General features: G+C 37.8%; 1 protein-coding gene across 1 annotated transcript; it reads left to right on the plus strand.

The window, feature by feature from the left end:
* Positions 1 to 1,354: 1,354 nt before the first annotated feature.
* Positions 1,355 to 13,116, plus strand: LOC133288527 (uncharacterized). Its single transcript, XM_061486306.1, has 5 exons — positions 1,355 to 1,708; positions 10,103 to 10,167; positions 10,247 to 10,307; positions 10,672 to 10,818; positions 12,831 to 13,116. Exons 1-5 carry the CDS (start codon positions 1,432 to 1,434, stop codon positions 12,953 to 12,955), a joined length of 675 nt encoding a protein of 224 aa, XP_061342290.1. The 5' UTR covers positions 1,355 to 1,431; the 3' UTR covers positions 12,956 to 13,116.
* Positions 13,117 to 18,069: the final 4,953 nt, after the last annotated feature.

An 18,069-nucleotide genomic window follows, 5' to 3' on the forward strand; every position in this document is an offset into this window, starting at 1 on the left:
ATGATGGGCCAAAAATTCAACCATAACAAGCAACCAAATATAGAAGCTGGCAGGACCAGTATCCTCCTGACACGAGCATCACATTCGTCGATCTGAACATCTTTCAAACATCTTGGTAGTATGGTGTCGTAAACTACCAAGCTGGGGGACTTTTATTTTGGATCGGCAAGATGACCTTGCCTAGCCAACTCAAATGGCTACCCGGCAAGGCCACAACCATTTAGCATGTGGAGCACATGACTCCCTTACACGTGTCCCCTCACATCTCTTACAGATACATGAGCTTTACACATCAGGTGGGTCATGCAGCCTCACACCATGGTGGGGTCCACAAGACAAAAACAATTATGACATCACATTTTTGATGCTTAGAGAGAATCTTCTCCACCCTAAAAATAGAAGTCTCAGCCTAACTAAATGATCCATCTTCCCCATTGCTCAAGTTTACTGTTACTCTCGTAAAATCATTCCTCAGCCACAACTGAGTCCAAACACATCCTCCCTTCGCCCTCAACTGGCCTAAGACCAGTACGGTGACTCTTAAGAGTTTTGAGCCATACCACTCCTCTTATGTCATTGTCAGATCAACTTATTCACTTTTACGGAAAACATATATCCATTATCAATTTTGACTAATTAAATAAATACAAAAAATTTCTTAATAGATATTTTAATAAAATTTATTTTTATTTTCCTCTATTTTAGATCAATTAATGTAATAAGTTTATTTTTCTAGTTTATTGAAAGGGTTTAATGTTTTTGCTTTTGTTGCAAAAAAAGTTTCTGCCACGTTCAAATAAAAGCGAATGGATCCCATTATAAAGAGAAGAGTGAGAAAAAAATTTGTGGAACCCATTTATTTTTATGTGACTGTGGCAGAAAAAAATTTCTGTAACAAAAGTAGAAATATTTTTTCCTTATTAAAAATTAATGCAAAAGAAAAGTAAAAAAAAGAGAGAGAGAAGCCAATTATAATAGGAAGGACATAAATGAAAAACCAAGATAGATAAAGATATTACTCATTACTTGACTTTGTTTTTGGAATTAAGTAAAATAAATCACATGCCATTACTAAGGGGTCTCTTAATTTAACTAAAGAGAAACTTAATTACGAATTTTAATCAAGAAGTACTTTTAGCATATATGTAATTTTAAGGTACAAGACGTAGTATCCACTAATCCAACAAAAATTTATAGGATCCAAAAATGAAGGGGAAAAAAAAACAAAGGACATCAACTAGTTCAAGATATAGTTATCCAATCTCTTCTCAAGCATTAAATGACTGCCACATATAACTCCAGTCCATGTCACATGTAGTCACACCACCACCAGCAATATTGAAATTTATGCATTGATTACCGAGATCCCCAAGCCAACCCATATAAGCAAACAACTAGTTTTCATTCCCGTAGGTAACAGTTTCAGCACAAATGGAAAACATTGTACAATCTCTCTCCCTTGCAAAATTTCCAAATTCTCGAGCCTGCTCTGCTTCTCTCTTTAATTCACCACTTATATTTCACGCCAATGCCACTTCAGTAACTTTCACTTCAGTAACCCATCGTTTGCCCAATTGCTTTCTTTTACAGCTACCATATGGTGTTAGATCCAAAGCAAAGGAAAAGCAGAACCTGGGAGCTATACATGCCTCAGAGGCTGCTACCCCTTTAACAAGTGCTGCAGAAAGATGGCTTCTTGAACCAGTTGGTCAGTTACATCTTTCTCATTCTCAATATAATCATCTCTAGAAGCTAGAACCTAGAAGTAACACTTGAAAAATTGTAAGGTCTGTCCCTCTATAATTTAGTGATTTTACAGGAAATTGTTTTTCTTAGAAGTTGCAGGGAATTAAGCTAAATGCTATGAATATAGGAGAGTGAACATAAATATGGAAAATGTGTTCCACTTTTTTCTGTTTTTTTTTTTTTTTTTTCTTTTCTTGCGGTGGGGCAATTGTAGTGGACTAGTGGCAGATGTTAGGCTCTTGAATCCTTGATATAAGATGTTTTGATACATACCCAATTTAGGATGCATCAGACACCAACCTAACCATGAATCCATGATGACTATGAGCACCTCCTACAAATTCCTGAAAATGTCATGGCTTCAACATGGAACCTAGAAATTCATGTAAAAAGTTTATCTTGGCATTCCTTTGTGTATGTGTATCTTCCCGTAATTCCAATCAAAGAGGACAAACATAATTTGTAAAAATTGTTTGTGAAGGTGATAAATACCATTCACATGGGTGAATTAGAATACTGGCGGGAAACTGGAAATTCCTTGCTGGAACAACTTTGAGATTCGCTTAGGAATCAGTTATATGTAAGACTATTTTTTTATTGTTTTTAAGTAGATGATTTGGGCAGCAGCTCGAAGGACATTGCAGCCAATAGTTCTATTTGATTGTAAAGGTTTTATTTCCGGTTTAGTTTACTTAACTCATGAGAGAGGAACATCATCACTCGAGACTTGTTAAAATAAATTATGAATGGTTTGACAATAGTATTTATAAGATCCCATCAAAGTCATATACACGCCATTTCTTTTTTGTCAAAGGATATAGAATTGAGACATTAGTTTGGAACATTTTTGTTTAAAACAACTGCAAAAGCCTTTTCCCACTTGGTGGGGTTGGCTACATGAATCAAATGATGCCAGTGCGTTCTGTCCAAAATCAATTCTTCAAACAGGCCATTTAACTCTAGATCCTTTTTAATGGTTTCACTAAGAGTTCTTTCTTGGTCTACCTATACCTCTAATTATTGAGCTATCCTCCATCTGATCAACTCATCTAATTGAGATTTCTACAGGTCTTCTTTTCACATGTTCAAACCATCTTAGGCATGATTCTTTCATCATTTCCTCATTAGATGCCACTTCTAGACATGATTCTTCCATCTTTTCCTCATTAGATGCCACTCAAACTTTCTCTCTAATACACTCATTCCTAATCTTATCTTTTCTTGTTTGACCACTCATCCAATGCAATGTTCTCATTTTTTCAACCCTTATGTTCTTGTTGGCCCTTCATTGCCCAACATTCAGTATCATAAAGCATCACTGATCTTACAGTTGTGCAGTAAAATTTTCTTTTAGCATGAGAGGAACCTTTCTATCACAAATAAGTATAGCATTCGTCCATTTCATCCACCCAGCTTACATGCTATGATTTACATCGCCCTTTATTTCTCCTTCACTTTGTATGGTTGATCCAAGATATCTAAACTGTCTGACTTGTGGTATGGTATGATCTCCAATTTTCACCTCCAAACTGGTGCTAACTTGCTTCTTGCTGAACTTTCATGTATATACTCTGGTGTTAGTTTGGTACATCTATGTTTAATCTGCATAAATGTTTAGCTTTTATGTGCTTGTTGAAAGCTAAAGACATAGTAGACCAATCTTATGCAGCAGAAAAACTGCTTACATGCCTTAAGATGCAACCTTTAACACAAACTTTAAGTCTATAGAGAAAAATTGGTAATGAAGCATTGAGAAGTAAGGAATGACCTAACATCTAGTATGATTTGCTAGGATTAGTATTGGTAGATGAATTACTTTTTATTTTGAAATTACAATCCCTTCAATTGCTTTGTTCATGGCTTCCTGCTAAATATAGAGACCTGAATCAACAGTGTGGAGTATGTTATGGTTTTGTGTTGTAAATCTTGAGCTTTTAATTTTATTCTTTAGTGTTCTCAAACCTTGTTGTACCCATGCACGGAATAAAAGGTTGAGAATATAATAATGACCAAGTGTAATCCTTCACAAGATTAGGGCAACTTGATCAACAAACACCTGTGGCATTGCGAGCTTTCAGATTTTATAAACAATCGGATGCCACCATACCATGAACAACATAAAATGATACTTAGGTCATGCTCCTTACTCCAGCTATATAAGCTGTAGCAAGAGTACAACTGGTTTACAGTAGGTGACAAGTAATTCTGCCCCTTCTTGTATAGTTTGTTGTGGATAACCTGTAGCATGCTCCTTCTAGTTCAAGGAATTGCATTTTGGGATATTGGAAATCCTTTTTTTTATCACTTCCCTACAATATTTGTTCGAAATATAAGGTTCAATATCTTGATAGGAAAAATTCTACATGAATCATGACACAATACTTTTTTGACTTTATTATCTTGATTGACTAGACAATTGAGCTAATCCTTAGTAATATTATGAATAGAATTCCTTAGTTATCCACTTCAAGTATTTGTTTGGATATGATTTTCTTTCAAGTCCCAAGATTGACAAGGTACACATCACTGTTGTTAAAACTAGAGCTGACTCGGTAGAAACGGTCGTTTCTATGTTTTTGGGTCCAAAATAGTATTGAAACGGTGATAGAAATGGAAACTGAGTTGACTCGGTTGAAACGACGAGTTAACTCGGTAAACTCAGTTGACTCGGCAAGTTTACCGAGTCGACTCAGTATTAAAAAAAAAATCAGCGATGAGGGGGAGGAGGGGATTCTGCCGTCGTTGACTCTGACTTTGTTGTCATTCTCGCCGTTCTTCTTTGCGTTCTCATGTGTTCTTGGTCTCGTCACCGTCTCATGCTGCACAGCCTCCTCCTCCTCTGGCTGCCGCAAACAAAGACGTCAAGAAGAAGGTTCTGCGCTCTCTTCGGAAGCTCACGAGACCTCCTCCTCCTCTTCTGCTTGCAAATCCTTCTGCTTGCAAATCCTTCTGCTTTGAATGTTTTGCAAAAGGTTTTGTGGCATAAAGATTTATCTGCCACATACACATTCACTAGGATCCGTCATCGGAACCTCTTTTTATATAAAAAAAACAAACCAGTATCCGACGTCGGATCTTGGTAAAAATGTGTCTGTGCGTATTTCTGCCACTAAGGCAGAAATACTTTTGCCTTTGCAAAAATACCCAGAAAAAGAAGAGAGAGAGAGGGAAAGAGAGAAAGAGAAGAGGAAAAGAGTTAAAGTGTCAAATACTAAATCCAAAAAGGGGCAACTACTATTGGACCGTGGAAAAAAGAAAGTCACAGAGAGAATATATTTTCAATGAGCGATAAAGACAGAAACTGACAGAGGAGATGACTTTTCATATATCATTTTACACAAATTTGAAATCTTATCCCTTGCTATTATTATTATTATTATTTAAATATTGTTTTCAATTAAATTTAAAATTTTATTTTCACTCTTTTCTATTTTTTTTATTTGAATTAAGAGGTTAAGTTTTTTATATAATTAATAAAAAATTGTTAAATACATTATTCTTAATAATTTGAAGTTGTTAATTAAATTTAATATTGATTTAGATATATATATATATATATTAATCATAATTTTCTTTGGTACACAGTAAACTTTTACGTTTCGTTTATGTTTTACGAATTTACTTTTCTGCTCACCCCTACCGTTTCTATGTAGACTCTGACGTTTTAACAACATTGGGTAAATGCTGATGGGGAAGTAAAGGAAATCGAGGAGAATGAGGTTGTTATAAGGAGTTACATGTTGAATGCACTGAATAAAAAGGAGTTAGTGGGAGGAAACAATGGGGGAGAGTTAGTTAAAAAGAAAAAGTTGGAGGATTGTGGGGAATATCTCTAGGGGAAGAATCATTGTGAAGGAGGGGACCTTCATGGGGAGTGGGGTTATTTTCCTCATTAAGGGAGATCAGGGTGGAATATAGAGAGATTCAGCACTGCTTTGGTTATTGTAACGCCTCACAACTTGCAAGGACCAACGACTGTTCCCACATACTAACACGAGACTTTTCAGCGTACTTTGTCCTCACTCGCACGCTTCCCGGGAAAACTTTCCAAGAGGTCACACATCCCAGAATTGCCTCAAGTCAAGCACGCTTAACTGTGGAGTTCTTCCGTTCCGGGCTACCAAAAAGTAGATGCATCTTGTTAGTATAGGTAGTACCAATTAATTCTTATAAGCTATTCCCAACTGTACCGTCCCACACCAACACAGTCTCTGGAATCCCTCTCTTTCGGGTGTTGATTCGATTCATTCATGTACCCCCGTCGCTGGAAGCCTGCTAGGAGCCACTCCTTGTCCATGTTCTTTCGCACCGGCGATCACTCCCCGCCCTCGTCAGCGCCCGAGATGTTACATGCCCACCAGCTTCCGCCTGGTTCGTCCTCGAACCACACCGTACTGGAAGAGAGGCCATGCTCTGATACCACTTGTAACGCCTGGCAATTTGCAAGGATCAACGACTGTCCCCACATACTAACACGAGACTTTTCAGCGTACTTTGTCTTCACTCGCACACTTCCCGGGAAAACTTTCCAAGAGGTCACCCATCCCAGAATTGCCCCAAGTCAAGCACGCCTAACTGTGGAGTTCTTCCGTTCCGGGCTACCGAAAAGTAGATGCATCTTGTTAGTATAGGTAGTACCAATTAATTCTTATAAGCTATTCCCAACTGTACCGTCCCATACCAACACAGTCTCTGGAATCCCTCTCTTTCGGGTGTTGATTCGATTCATTCATGTACCCCCGTCGCTGGAAGCCTGCCAGGAGCCACTCCTTGTCCATGTTCTTTCGCACCGGCGATCACTCCCCGCCCTCGTCAGCGCCCGGGATGTTACATGCCCACCAGCTTCTGCCTGGTTCGTCTTCGAACCACACCGTACTGGAAGAAAGGCCATGCTCTGATACCACTTGTAACGCCTGGCAATTTGCAAGGATCAACGACTGTCCCCACATACTAACACGAGACTTTTCAGCGTACTTTGTTTTCACTCGCACACTTCCCGGGAAAACTTTCCAAGAGGTCACCCATCCCAGAATTGCCCCAAGTCAAGCACGCCTAACTGTGGAGTACTTCCGTTCCGGGCTACCGAAAAGTAGATGCATCTTGTTAGTATAGGTAGTACCAATTAATTCTTATAAGCTATTCCTAACTGTACCGTCTCATACCAACACAGTCTCTGGAATCCCTCTCTTTCGGGTGTTGATTCGATTCATTCATGTACCCCCGTCGCTGGAAGCCTGCCAGGAGCCACTCCTTGTCCATGTTCTTTTGCACCGGCGATCACTCCCCGCCCTCGTCAGCGCCCGGGATGTTACATGCCCACCAACTTCCGCTTGGTTCGTCCTCGAACCACACCGTACTGGAGGAGAGGCCATGCTCTGATACCACTTGTAACGCCTGGCAATTTGCAAGGATCAACGACTGTCCCCACATACTAACACGAGACTTTTCAGCGTACTTTGTCTTCACTCGCACACTTCTCGGTAAAACTTTCCAAGAGGTCACCCATCCCAGAATTGCCCCAAGTCAAGCACGCCTAACTGTGGAGTTCTTCCGTTCCGGGCTACCGAAAAGTAGATGCATCTTGTTAGTATAGGTAGTGTTAGAATTGAATATCCACACAGATGCAAGAGACAACTATACTTGTGTATCTACAAAAAAACTTTTCTTTTCTATTCTTGCTTACCGGCTCTTTCTCTTTTTCTCTTGATCTCTTTATCTACATTTCATACAAACTATCAAAGGCTATTTATAAGCTATAAAACTGACCAACATAACACCCTCATTACTTTATAACTGACATAACTGACTCATTAATATTCTAACTGACATAACTTCAAACTCATTAATGTCCACTAACACAAACCTAAGGACATGACTCTTCACTAGAAAACTCTTCACATTTCTATTTTCTATTTTCTATTTTTATCTCATTAAAATTTAACCCAACAAAACTCCCCCTTAAATTTTAATTCTTCTTTTTTGAATTTTCCACCGGTTGATTTTTTCGTGTTGCTGCGCTGCTTCCATGTTACACTCTTTTCTTCAATTTTTTTTTTTTTTTTTGTCCGGCGGTTCCTTCATTGGTGGAAGATAGACAATCTTGAATTTTTCTCCATCGACCTCATCCTCCGATATACTTCCACATCCATTCTTACATGTATGATCATCACACAAGTCATCATACTGATCAGTATCTGTATCACTATAACGTCCCATTAGTTTTGCAACACCTATGCCAATTTTAATACTTTCAGATTCAACATGTGCTACATTAATAGCACGTTGGGCCTCTTCAACCACAATAACCCCATCACTCATTGAGGACCATTGATTCCCATCATCAAGCAAATAACTCAACGCATCATTTTCTGATTCCGCCCCACGATCTTCTTTTGGTTTACGCTTGAGCCAAAATGATTCCGCCATAAAAGTAACTCTAGGCTCCTCATCGCCGGGTTCCCTATCCACAATCACACTTTCCATTTTTCCGCTCTCAGTTTCTTCATCGCCGGGTTCTTCTTCATCAAGTCCAGCTTCCATGCGCTTCATCGATAGAATCTCAGACCACCGTCCTTCAGGGAAATGGTCTCTTTTCGGTGGTGTCGACATCTTCCACTTCCACCATGAATTCAATGCAGTCTCCGACTTCTGACTTCCAACCCGAACCGCGCCTATGTCGGTCTCCGACATCAATCTCATCACGCCGGGATCGAGCTCTTCTCCAAAACATGAACTCGGTGATTTAGCCGGGATCTCCCCCATCCCGGTTATCAACACAGAACTCGGATTCGCGGTCTGCTCCATGCCGGTCTCCATCAAGCACCTCGGCTTCTCAATCTCCTTTCCGATTTTCGACTCTGTCTCCAGACACTCAGGTTCCACGAAGTCTTTTACCTCGACAATGGACTCGTCATTCTCGTCCTTCTCTGCTTCGATCTCGGCTCCTTCGTTCTCCTCATCTTCTATCTCAGCTCCTTCGTTCTCCTCCTCTTCTATCTCGGCTCCCTTGTTCTCCTCCTCTTCTATCTCGGCTCCTTCGACCGCAGTCATCTCCATCGTCTTCTTCTCCGAGTCGTTTCTTACGCGTTCTGACACGTCAATCTCCTTCGCGGATGCGTTGCCGTTGGCAACCTCGGATTCCGCCATCTCGGTCTCTTCTTCATCCGCATCATTCTCCTCATCTTCATCATCATCATTGAAGATTTCATCTTCTTCATTAATCAGATCAAAACGTCCAGGTAGATATTTCGCTATAAAGGCTATTTGAAAATTCTTCCACATGTTATTAAAATCGCGGCAGTCTCATGTACGGAACCATTTGATTGCGCTTCCTCTGAATCTACTCAAAGCTTCATGCCATTTGTCCTCTTCAAAGGTTTTTTCTCTCCGAAAATATTCTTTTAGACAAAGTAAGAAGACCAATGCTTCATCTTTATCTCCATAAAAGAGTGGCACTTCCATCTCGTTCTTTTCCTCCATAGCCCAAAGCTCTGATACCAATTTGTTAGAATTGAATATCCACACAGATGCAAGAGACAACTATACTTGTGTATCTACAAAAAAACTTTTCTTTTCTATTCTTGCTTACCAGCTCTTTCTCTTTTTCTCTTGATCTCTTTATCTACATTTCATACAAACTATCAAAGGCTATATTTATAAGCTATAAAACTGACCAACATAACTCCACACATAACACCTTCATTACTTTATAACTGACATAACTGACTCATTAATATTCTAACTGACATAACTTCAAACTCATTAATGTCCACTAACACAAACCTAAGGACATGACTCTTCACCAGAAAACTCTTCACATTTCTATTTTCTATTTTCTATTTTTATCTCATTAAAATTTAACCCCATTCTAACTCAGGATTCTTGTGGTTCCGAAAGATCCAGCTACAGGAGAAACGGGAACGGGGATCTTCCCCCCCCTCCCTTTCCGCCCGCCAACAGGTAGTACCAATTAATTCTTATAAGCTATTCTCAATTTTACCGTCTCATACCAGCACAGTCTCTGGAATCCCTCTCTTTCGGGTGTTGATTCGATTCATTTATGTACTCCCGTCGCTGGAAGCCTGGAGCCGCTCCTTGTCCATGCTCTTTCGCACCGGCGATCATTCCCCGCCCTCGTCAGCGCCCGGGATGTTACAGTTATTGTTTTCCTTGTGCATTTTCCTTTACAGTGTCCGTAAGAGTCTGTCACTGAGACTTGGTTTTTTAGTGTTTACTGTTTCATTAGTGTCGCAAGAAAGAGTCAATTCTGTAAGGGCTTGTCCCAACAAATTAAGTGGAATTTTAATATTTTCTGATTTGTTGTACCATCAGAAACATAACCAATCATATTTGATAGGAGATGGTGATACAAGGCATATAGGCTTCAAGGTTGAGATGCCAGGTTCATATGAAATTGCTTCAGTAAGTAATTTTAGCATCAACAATATTTTGTACGGCTGAGTATGCTTCAGATTAACTAGCTTGTTTTTGAATTTTTTAGAGTGAGGTGACTGTAGGACGTGTTCCTGAGAAAGCTGATCTGGTGATCCCAGTTGCAACAGGTAAAAGTTCCAGTTGATAAATTTTTTTGTATTTTGACTCTTCTACTTGGTTTTCTTATGACTACAAGGATACATCCATTATAATATGGCAGAATCACATTAGTCAAAGGATAATCACCACCCTTGTTTTCTTATAATGCATAAAGATTGTGGATGACACAATTATCTTCTAATTAGTTCTCTATATACCTATTCTGGATGAGTTCCTTATTCTAAGTGTACTATCCTTTGTTTCTCTTGGGGAGAATCTCTCAAATCAATCAATTGCAATAGTATTATTTTCCATTTTAGCATATTCAGTTCTCTTGACTTTCTTCAAACTTGAACCTTTTTTTCGATTTTAAACTTTATCTTATACTTGCAGTGTCTGGTGTGCATGCACGCATTCAAAAGAAACAAGGGAATCTTCTCGTCATAGATTTGGATAGCACCAATGGGACATTCATTGATGATAAGCGGTTGAGACCTGGAGTAGTTGCCACTGTATCTTCTGGAAGTTGTATTACATTTGGTACCTACTCTTAACACATTTTTATCCATTTTGTTGTTTTCTTTTCCTGTTGAATAAATTATATTAGGTTTGTTCTCATTATGTGCTTAACGTGGCACTCTTTAACTGTAGGGGATCTTAAAAGCTACCTTGAAACTAAAACCCAACAAAATTATACTACAACTCGAGCAGAGTTTGAAATGTCGACAATATAAAGAGTCTCATCTGGCTAGCACTGAAACTAGACACAATTTTATGCTGAATTTTTAATTATTAAACTAGGGACTGTTGCCCTTCTCTAAGCCATTAACATAAAAGTTTAGCCTGTTAGGTTAGGAGTCAGGAATGGTTACTTTCCATTACTCTAACGTTAATAATGTCAATGTTTCAAGGTATATGATAGGAATCAAACAATACCGAGAGAAAATGACAACAATGAAAGAAACCAGTGTATTGATATGGCAAATTGTCTGACACAAATTCCCTGTCCGCTAATATACTGAAACTGATACAAGAATTGGAAGGGAAATTACAAGAAAATGACAAAAAATTGTAAGATAAATATCTTAGAGAGGCTCTGGTCTATCTCAATCCCAATCCCAATCCAAATCCAAATCCAAATCCAGGTTCCAAGTTACATTCCCTCTTACACAATTTTACTTAAGCAAGCTCATCCCGCTACACTCCTCTAACTGATTTCGGTTAATAGCTCTAGAATATTCCCCTTGTAACGACCCACCACTTGTTGTCTCAACATGTAAAACAACACTTCTATACTTCTTACATGTGTACCATTTAATGGATGGACCTTGTGGAACTTCCCCATCAGAATATCTTAGATTCAACAACTAATAGTCCACATACAAATCTTTCTAGTATTTTTTAATAGACTAGAAAAGTCTTTGTTTAAATGCCTGGAGTCCCTTGGGAAGAAACTTTTTCAGGGTAGTTTTAGCCATACTTACAGCTACACATGTAGCAATTCCACTCTTTTCCTGCCATACAATGTGGACCACTAAAATTCATGATGCTTATAATTTTCTGATTCAAAATCTTTAGCTAACCAGTTCCTTAAAAAAATTACGTTGTAAATATGGAGATATTTGTAATTAAGTGTTTCCTTTATTAGTCAGATTTGTTTAGGATTTAGACATATTATGTTTAGGATTTGTGTTTATTCTTTTAGCCCCATTAGTTTCTTTATAAATATTGACAGAAATTTTAGAATGAACAAAAAGGAAATCTATGATATTGTTCTGCATGCTTATTATATCATCAACATCAACAACATCTTTATCCCAAACTAATTGGAATCCGTGGTAGATGAACTCAAATAAAAGATACAAAGGGATAAAAAATAAATAAATAAAATAATAATAATAATAATATATATGAAAATAAAAGTAAAAATAAAAGGGGTGTAAAAAAATAAAATAAAAATAAAATAAAAAAATAAAAAATAAAAAATAATAATAATAATAAGGCTGACAATCCTACTTGTACAACATGTATACTTGTACAACATCCATACCAAGCTATCATATAGATATGCTCTCTGAGCTACTAACAACTATTGTTACAATCCTACTAACCCAACGAACTGACACAATTACTTCCTAACAATCCTAGCTGATTTACTGAGAGAGACTTCCACTACTAACTCTAACCGTAACATAAGAGCTCTAGCAAAAGCTTTAGTGTTACAAAAATACCAAAACAAAACCAAAGAAAATGAAGTTATAGTGGTATTAAAGCGTGTCACCTCAAGTATGTACAATTTTAACATTCATATGTGAAATGCTGCAGCATATTCTATTTGGCATTATAAGTCTATGAGTTCCAAAGAGAGTTTCAAAATGATAAATTGATCGTCAATACTTCAACATCAAATAGTGCTTTGAGATACATAATATACAAACAAAGTACAACAAAACTCGCGCCTTTTCAAGTGATAAACTTTGGTGATTATTTTAAGAATCTTTGAAGTTAGGATGCGAATTTAGCAGCTGAATCTCTGTCGTTATCATTGCTAGGAGACACCCATTTGGCTATGTTTCGTGTATCAAAGATTGAAGCTGTGAAGGCTGCAGACAAAGCCGGAGAAAGTGAAGGTGAACCAGACGCTGATAACAAACCTGATAATACTGAAACAAGTTGAACTTCTAGTTGTAGTGTATGCTTTGTTTTGTATAGTCAAAAACAAATGAAATTTTCAGCATGATTATTTAAAACCATTCATGTAGAATTCAAACTCTGTTTCGCAATGCGATTTTGATATGAGAGTCTATGCTTGATAGCTGATTTTCTACACTGTAGTCACTTCCCAAAATAAGAAAAAGTAAATTTGTTTTTAAAAGGAACTGTCTTATAAAGGCCTTCGGTATAATTTGATAATGGCTCGTATATATATATAAAGATATACTAATTTAGAATAAACAACATAAGATTAGACAAAACAGCTCATACAAAATCAAAGAATTTAGGCTGTAGAAATGGTTTTTACAACGCAATCAAACAGATTTGTGTTCTTCAATCAATTGACAGATCTTAAATTCTATTAAAACAGTAACTTAATTCGGTTTAGATTTTTGATTCATTTACAATGCTATCCGATATACAATTAATAGGGGAAAAAAAAGAAGTTCAAAGTAGTGACTTATAGAAATGTAATTCTAATTACAAAATTATAGCTCAAGACAATGTACTCGAGTAATTTAAAAGAAATCAGTGCAGAATTGTCACATTAAAAAAATAACCAGTACCCTTAATCAGTGTTCAAACCTAGCACTTCACAAACAACGCCTTTAGAGTTATAACGATAAAACAAATTCAATTGATATACTATATCCAAAGCATGATATTAAGAAGCAATTTGGTGACGATTTTCACATATAGCAGTGTCATAGTTCAAGGACAAGTTAAAAACTAGGTTTCAATTCAACCCACCAAATAAGTTTCCAGCGGAAAAGAGGAATTGCTATTGGTTCAAGGTTGTCTTACTGGAGTGGGGTATTAATTTAGTCGAGTAAATACATTTATAACAAACTTGTGTAGTACACTTACGTAATGTGAAAATGAGTAGATGTCAAACCAATTTATTAATCACTTTTCACAGCAGAAAAAAAAAATGGTTTACTCTTACTTGTTAACATATGTTAGAGATCATGCTTTAGAAACTGCAATTTGATATTTTTAATTATTTAGGAGTCAGTTTTCATTATGTTTTAATGAGTTGTTATGTAGTGGGCAGTTTACTTTTTTGCTTTAATGGGTAGTTATATAGTGAGCAGTTTTCTTTTCTACTTTGATGAGAAGTTATGTAGTAGTGAGCAGTTTCTTTTTATTATTTTGCTTTATAAGTTGTATTGTCACACATCAATAAAATGTACTTCATTTCTAAAACCAACAACTGGTATCAGAGCTATCTTCCTAAAGGGATCTGTGTGTCAATTTGAGGCGCCATGGAAACTGAAGCGAATCTTACGTCAATTGCTCCGCCAGTATTTGATGGAGAAAACTACCCAATTTGGGAGGTACGCATGGAGACGTACTTGGAGGCGTTGGATCTTTGGGAAGCAGTGGAAGAGGACTATGAAATTCTGCCTCTTCCAGCTAATCCCACCATGGCACAAATAAAAGTGCAGAAGGAGAAGAAAACTAAGAAGTCAAAAGCAAAAGCCTGTTTGTTCGCTGCAGTTTCACCCACTATTTTCACTCGTATCATGACTTTGAAGTCAGCAAAGGAGATATGGGATTATCTCAAGACTGAATACAAGGGAGATGAACGCATTCGAGGAATGCAGGTGCTGAATCTAGTTCGCGACTTCGAGATGCAGAAGATGAAGAATGATGAATCTATTAAGGAGTATTCTGAGAGGCTTCTTAGTATAGCAAGCCGGATCAGATTGCTGGGCTCTTCTTTTCTAGAGTCAAGAATTGTTGAAAAGATCCTTGTAACCGTTCCTGAAAAATTTGAGGCCACAATTACATCCTTAGAGAATACTAAGGATATGTCAAGCATCACTCTTGCTGAATTGTTGAATGCTTTGCAAGCACAAGAGCAAAGAAGAGCCATGAGGCAAGAAGGTGTCATTGAAGGAGCTCTACCTGCAAAATATCATGAAGCTGGTAAAAATAAGAAAGTGCAAGAAGGTAATTCTGGTTCTTTTTCTTCAAGTAGCAGGAATGGAAATTCCAAGGGGAAATATCCTCCTTGTCACCATTGTGGGAAGAAAGGTCACCCTCCTTTCAAATGTTGGAGGAGGCCAGATGCAAAATGCTCCAAATGCAGCCAATTTGGGCATGAGGCAGTGGTATGCAGAAATAAGAATCAAATGCAGGAGGCAGATGCTCAAGTTGTTGACGAAGAAGAGGAGGATCAACTGTTCGTAGCCACTTGTTTCTCCAGCAATGAATCTAGTGAGAGCTGGCTGATTGACAGTGGGTGTACAAACCACATGACTCATGATCGAAGTCTTTTCAAGGAGTTAAAACCCACACCAATCACAAAAGTCAGAATCGGTAATGGTGACCACATTTTGGTAAAGGGAATAGGAACTGTTTCTATCCTAACAAATTCAGGTACAAAGTCAATCTCAGATGTTCTTTTTGTACCTGATATTGATCAAAATTTGTTAAGTGTTGGACAGCTCATTGAAAAAGGATTCAAAGTGTTTTTCGAAGATAGAGTTTGTCTCATTCAAGATGCAAATGGAAAGGAAATCATCAAAGCAAAAATGAGAGGCAAGAGTTTCTCATTTGAACCAGTCAAGGAGGAGCAAGCTGCTGTTTCCACAGATGAGAATGTGACTGAGACTTGGCACAAGAGACTAGGCCATTGTCACCTCTCAAATATGTTGTTGATGAAGAAGAAGGAGTTGTCAAATGATTTACCAACCTTTGTAGATCATTTACCATATTGTAATGCCTGTCAATTTGGCAAACAAAAAAGAAATCCATTTCCCAAGTCAAGTTGGAGAGCCTCCAATAAGCTGCAGTTGATCCACTCAGATGTTGCTGGTCCTCAAAGAACTCAATCACTTGCAGATAGTCGTTACTATGTTATTTTCATAGATGATTTTAGCAGAATGTGTTGGATTTTTTTCATGAAGCATAAATCAGAAGTGGCTAGCCTGTTTTGGAAGTTCAAGAAAACGGTGGAGAACCAGAGTGGTTGTAGCATTCAATGCATTAGGACTGACAATGGAAAGGAGTATACTTCAGAACAATTTAATATTTTTTGTGAAGAATCTGGCATTGAACACCAACTCACTGCTCCATACACTCCGCAACAAAATGGAGTAAGTGAGCGAAGAAACAGGTACATAATGGAAATGACTCGATGTATGCTTCACGAAAAAGAGTTGCCAAAGAATTTCTGGGCTGAAGCAGCAAGCACTGCTGTCTTCTTGCAAAATAGGCTGCCTACAAAGGCATTGGAGGACAAAACTCCATTTGAGGCATGGTATGGCTATAAACCCTCACTCAATTTTCTTAGAGTGTTCGGTTGTATGTGTTTCTCTCATATTCCACAGGTAAAGCGTGATAAGCTTGACCAAAAGTCAGAACCAGGAATCTTTGTTGGCTATAGCTCTTCCTCCAAAGCCTACAAAGTGTATCAACCTCAAACTGGAAAGATACTTATTAGTAGGGATGTTTATTTTCATGAAGAAGAGAAGTGGAACTAGACACAAGCACAAGAGGCATCCATGAGTAAGCAGAAATCAAGTCCTCTCATCCAAATAAGCAAAGAGCAAGGAGTGGAACAGTGGCAAGAAGAGTTAGAAGATGACCCACCAATTCGTGGAACAAGGATGTTGTCCAATATTTATCAAAGATGCAATGTAGCCATTTGTGAACCTGCAGGATATAAAGAAGCTATTCAAGACCAGAATTGGAAGAAGGCAATGGAAGAAGAGTTGTTAATGATAAAAAAAAATAATACTTGGGAGCTTGTTGACAAACCAAAGGATAGAGCAGTTATTGGAGTAAAATGGGTGTTTAGAACCAAGTTAAATGCAGATGGCTCCATCAACAAGTACAAGGCTAGACTTGTAGTCAAAGGATATGCACAAATTTTTGGTGTTGATTATTCTGAAACCTTTGCACCTGTGGCTAGAATGGACACTATTCGACTCTCGCTAGCTGTTGCTGCTCAAAAAGGCTGGAAAGTATTTCAACTAGATGTAAAATCTGCATTCTTGAATGGTATTTTGCAGGAGGAGATTTATGTTGAACAGCCCGAAGGATTTGTGAAAGAAGGTGAGGACGAGAAGGTCTACCTGCTCAAGAAAGCTCTATATGGCTTGAAACAAGCACCTAGAGCATGGTACAGCAAGATAGATGAGCATCTATCAAGCTTAGGATTCAAGAAAAGCACTTCAGAAGCTACTCTGTATATAAAGCACGAAGATGATGATCTACTTATAGTCTCTCTTTATGTTGATGATCTCTTAATCACAGGTGGCAATGACAAGCTTGTTGAAAAGTTCAAAAGAGAAATGATGCAGATTTTTGAAATGACAGACCTTGGACTCATGACATACTTTTTGGGAATGGAGATTAAGCAGTCAGAAGATGAAGTTTTCATATGTCAAAAGAAGTATGCCAAGGAAATTCTCAAGAAATTTCATTTGGAGGATTGCAAGGCAATGACCACTCCAATGAATCAAAAGGAGAGCTTGAGCAAGAATGATGGAGCTGACAGAGTTGAAGAAGGCTACTTTCGAAGTCTGATTGGTTGTCTAATGTACCTCACAGTATCAAGACCAGACATTTTATTTTCTGTAAGTCTTTTATCTCGTTTTATGCATTGTGCTACTGAGATGCATTTAAGAGCAGCAAAAAGAGTAGTGAGATACATCAAAGGAACGATTGATTTTGGTGTGAAATTTAAGAAAAGTCAAGACTTTAAGCTCTTGGGATTTTCTGACAGTGATTGGGGAGGTTCTGTGGATGATATGAAAAGTACCTCTGGTTATTGTTTTAGTCTTGGCTCAGGAATTTTCTCATGGTGCTCTAAAAAGCAGGATGTTGTAGCACAGTCCACAGCAGAAGCGGAATTCATAGCTGCTACGGCAACAGCTAATCAAGCAATTTGGTTAAGAAAAATTTTATGTGATTTACACCTGAAGCAATGGAACAATACTGAAGTTCATATTGATAACCAAGCAGCAATTGCCATTTCTAACAATCCAGTTTTTCATGGGAAAACCAAACATTTTAAGATCAAGTTTTTCTTCTTAAGGGAAGTTCAGAAAGAAGGTGAAATCG

Source organism: Gastrolobium bilobum, unplaced genomic scaffold, assembly GCF_033153095.1.
Source record: "Gastrolobium bilobum isolate Gb01-03AN ecotype WA unplaced genomic scaffold, APGP_CSIRO_Gbil_v1 utg44190, whole genome shotgun sequence".
NCBI lineage: Eukaryota > Viridiplantae > Streptophyta > Magnoliopsida > Fabales > Fabaceae > Gastrolobium > Gastrolobium bilobum.